The sequence below is a fragment of the Octopus bimaculoides genome, chromosome 23, assembly GCF_001194135.2.
Source record: "Octopus bimaculoides isolate UCB-OBI-ISO-001 chromosome 23, ASM119413v2, whole genome shotgun sequence".
NCBI classification, from domain to species: domain Eukaryota; kingdom Metazoa; phylum Mollusca; class Cephalopoda; order Octopoda; family Octopodidae; genus Octopus; species Octopus bimaculoides.
In genome coordinates, this window is record NC_069003.1 from 10425070 (window position 1) to 10429478 (window position 4409).

General features: G+C 41.1%; 1 protein-coding gene across 1 annotated transcript in view; it reads left to right on the top strand.

Moving 5' to 3' along the window:
- LOC106879714 (uncharacterized) overlaps nucleotides 1–4409 on the top strand; it is a 17497-nt gene that overhangs the window by 11253 nt on the left and 1835 nt on the right. Inside the window, exons 2-3 of the mRNA XM_014929394.2 lie at nucleotides 1923–2151; nucleotides 3780–3896. Coding sequence (XP_014784880.2) covers nucleotides 1923–2151; nucleotides 3780–3896 — 346 coding nt within the window. The remainder of the gene's footprint in view (nucleotides 1–1922; nucleotides 2152–3779; nucleotides 3897–4409) is intronic.

Genomic DNA, 4409 nt, shown 5'->3' on the forward strand with positions numbered 1-4409 from the left:
AACATACACATATGAAAATAAAGTCAATGAGGAACCTATATGTGGTCACTCGATCTGCTAGAAATAACAACCAGATAGTCTTCCAATCACATGCTATTGTCTTAAAAAGGGCCTGTTGGATAATACCTCCATCACCCCCAGGGCCAGTATTGAGTCCATACCATAAAAAAAAATGGTGCTAAGTGAGGCAGATTTCCACAATTGTGGGGGGGGGGGCATTGCCTGCCCATGATCGTGCCATTCAGTGAATACTCCACTGGCTACAGTAACAGAAGAGTACCAAAGATGAAGAAGAGGTACAAGAACTCTCTGAAGAAATTCCCTGGTGCCTCTCACAGTGACCACTGCCAGTGGTCTACCATAGTCTCTGACCAGAAGGCCTGATAATACACCATTCACCTGTATGTCTTCTTCCAGAATGCTCACAGGGAATGCTCCTTGAGGACAGAAGCTCTATGGTAGAAGAACTGCAACCAGGGCTCCCTTTGCAGCATTATAGGCCTTTAGGTGAATCAATGCACTGGAGCCCTATAGTATTTATTTATCAAGTGCCAGTCACAGATATGAATTGGGCCCCTAAACTTATGAGGGTCTCTGGACAAACTGCCCTGTGTGTCCATGCCTTAACGCAGCACTGACTGCAACATTACAGCAATGCACCCAACACTGGATTTTTCCATTGCAGATGTGACCAGACTTGCATGTTCCATGTTGACCTTGTTGACCTACTGTTGATGTGGATAGTCTTCCTCCTGAACCGTCAGTCATCAAGCCAAGTCAAAGGGATAATGATCATGACAATAAGAAGGAGGCAGACATTTGATGATGATGATGTTGACAACTCTTTTACTCTTTTACTTGTTTCAGTCCTTTGACTGCGGCCATGCTGGAGTACAGCCTTTGGTCGAGCAAATCGACCCCAGGACTTATTCTTTGGAAGCCTAGTACTTATTCTATCGGTCTCTTTTGCCGAACTGCTAAGTTACGGGGACGTAAACACACCAGCATCGGTTGTCAAGCGATGTTGGGGGGACAAACACACACATACAAACACACACATACACACACATATATATATATATATACATATACATGTATACGACAGGCTTCTTTCAGTTTCCGTCTACCAAATCCACTCACAAGGCTTTGGTCAGCCCGAGGCTATAGTAGAAGACACTTGCCCAAGGTGCCACACAGTGGGACTGAACCCGGAACCATGTGGTTGGTAGACAAGCTACTTACCACACAGCCACTCCTGCGCCTATGATGATAATGTTGAAAACAATGATGATGTAGATGATGAGGATTATTATATAACATCAAAGCTCTTTCAACAGATATCCTGTGACATCATCATCAATTCTCTATCTTGTGTGTCTCCTTTGGTTCTGCTTTTTCCATTTTGTCTTCCTGTGGTGTATATCCCTACAATAATAATAATAAGAGCACTCAGAGAGCGCAAACCTCCACCAAGGCAACACCAATGTCCTCTCAACGATTAGCCAGAGATGATTTTTAAAATGAGAATATCTGAAAAAAACTTGACTGCTCTTACAAACAAGAATACTGAAAATGAACCTGACCACTCTCAAAAATGAAGTAAAAAACCAGAAAAATAATCCAGAATCCTTGTCCAGTATCTGATCAATCCCAATGGTAGTCATGGAATGTGAAGGTGGGAGTTCAGGCCATGTTTGTAATGCTGTGCGTGTGTCGTCTGCAGTGGGAACAGAGACAGTTTTCTCTATGAAGGCCTTTTTTAGTCTATCCACTGAAATAGTGTCTTTACGACCATTAAGGTCTATAGTGAAAAATTTATCTGCATGAAAGAAAATGGAAAGGACCTGCATACAGTGTTTTACTACTACTACTACTACTACTACTACTACTAATATCATGAATGTATTTTCTTGTTTTGCCAGGAATGTGACTTGTCACATCTGATAACAGAGAAATCCAACAGCAAGAAGGTACTGGACAGTGTCCGAAATAGTGTCCAGTATATTCTCAAATGCTTCTTTCATTTCCTCACCTGCGGCTGTTGCTATGCTGACAACAAGCAGTTTGGATTCATAGGAAATCTTTATGACCACGAGCCATCAGAGATGGAGAAGCAGGCCCTTGTGAATCTGTTGCGTTACTTGGAGACAGGTCAGTAAATATTTGGTCCCTTGGAAACTGCTGTTGATCATGATGATGATGATAATGTTGTTGTTGTTATTAGAACATCGTCTTTTATTTTTTACTTGTTTCACTCATTGGACTGCGGCCACGCTGGAGCACTGCCTTTGAAGGGCTTTTGGTTGAACACATCACTACTAGTACTTAGTTTTTTTCTTTTTTAAGCCTGGTTCTTATTCTAGCAGTCTCTTTTGCTGAACCACTAAGTTATGGGGGACATAAACAAACCAACACTGATTGTCAAGCTGTGGTAAGGAACAAACAAAGCACACACACACACACATGCATGCACATACACACATGTACACACACACACACATGCACATACACACATGTATGCACTCACACACACGTGTGCGCGAAGGTGTGAAGGCACATAGCTTAGTGGTTAGAGTGTTGCACTCATGAACACTAGATTGTAGGTTCAATTCCCAGACTGAGCAGCAGGTTGTCTTCTTGAGCAAAACACTTCATTTTCTTGTTGCTCCTGTCCACACAGATATAAATGGTTAACCCTGACAGAACAGACCTCAATCAAGGAGAATGTTGACCTGCTCACCAAGCAAGAGGTGGAGTACCATCTAAAAGCTAAAGTGATGCGAAGCACATTGTGACCAGCGATGTATAACAACATTCAATAGTCTGCCCAAACACACGCACGCACACACACACACACACTCTGAGGGCAGGCTTCCTTACAGTTTTCACCTATGAAATCCACTCACATGGTAATTTGTCAGCCTGGGGTTATTATTGATGATACTTTATTTCATTTCATTGGCCATGACGTCCTTACATAGAAGAAAAAGAAGCTGCGGGGCTGGGCAAAGACATAATGGTATGTGTAATGGAAATGATAATATTGAATAAATGGGGGGGGGGGAACAAGCAACGCCCACCAATCGCTCAATCCCCGAAAACATTGTTCTCTTAGGTGAGGCAACAAGCCTCTTACAAATGTTCATACTGTTCATAATACATATCATTGAGGCTTTTTCGCCTCTCATACATATCCCTCTTCATTACTTGTGTGTCTGGTTTCGAGTGGCTTGTCGGCATCGCCCGGCCACACGTGAAACATTTCTCTGATGCAATACTGCATTATTGATGATACTTACTCAAGGCACAATGCAGCAGGACTGAACTCCAAAACTAAGTGATTACAAGGTGAGTTTCTTAACCACAGAACCGTTTTCCTAATTGGAGAGCAAAAAACAAGTTCCAGGTTCAAACCAAGGCAAGGACATGCAACTGATATCAACACAGAATATTAACAATGTATATTAAAATGTTAAAATACTGGTTTCAAATTTTGGCACAGGGCCACCAAATTTTAGGGGAGGGAAGAGTCAATTACATCAACCCCAGTTTTCAACAGGTACTTATTTTATTGACCCTGAAAAGATGAAAGGTAAAGTGGACCTCAGTGGAATTTGAACCCAGAGCATAAAGATAGACAAAATGCCATGTAATATTTTGTCGACCACTCTAACAATTCTTCTCGGTAGTTACCTTTAAAAAAATGTCAAAATATCAATGATTTGTGATTTGATTAACTTTGATTGGTATTGAACCTATGCTGCTTTGTTTTATTTCAGAGGAAAGTCCGACCATCGAGTTCCCACATTTGATCTCATTACGTATTCTCATCTACTCGGATAATATTGAACTACAATTATCAGCAGCCCTTTTTTATTTGGAGATTAGCGAAAGAAGTGAGTAAAGCTTAAAGATTGTAACGATGTTGCTTGTGTGTTTATTATAAGGGGGTAAGTCAGAAATTATACGTACTCGTGTTTCTGTAATTGATTAAAACAAAAGCAAGGATTAAACAATTCTTTTACTTGTTTCAGTCATTTGACTGCAGCCATGCTGGAGCACCGCCTTTAGTCAAGCAAATCGACCCCAGGACTTATTCTTTGTAAGCCTAGTACTTATTCTATCGGTCTCTTTTGCCGAACCGCTAAGTTACGGGGACGTAAGCACACCAGCATCGGTTGTCCAGCAATGTTGGGGGGACAAACACAGACACACAAACCTAAAAAAAGTTTTGGTGAAAGTGCAATAATTTTTGACTTCCCCTTGTATTTAACCTTTCCATACCAACCTGCTTGAGATCACCCCTGGTTCTATGACACAAACTTCTTGTTTGAAAGTAATCTAAATTAAAATCTTCTTCTATAAAAATTTCATGTCAGTCAGTTCCAAACATCAGTTTAATAATGACG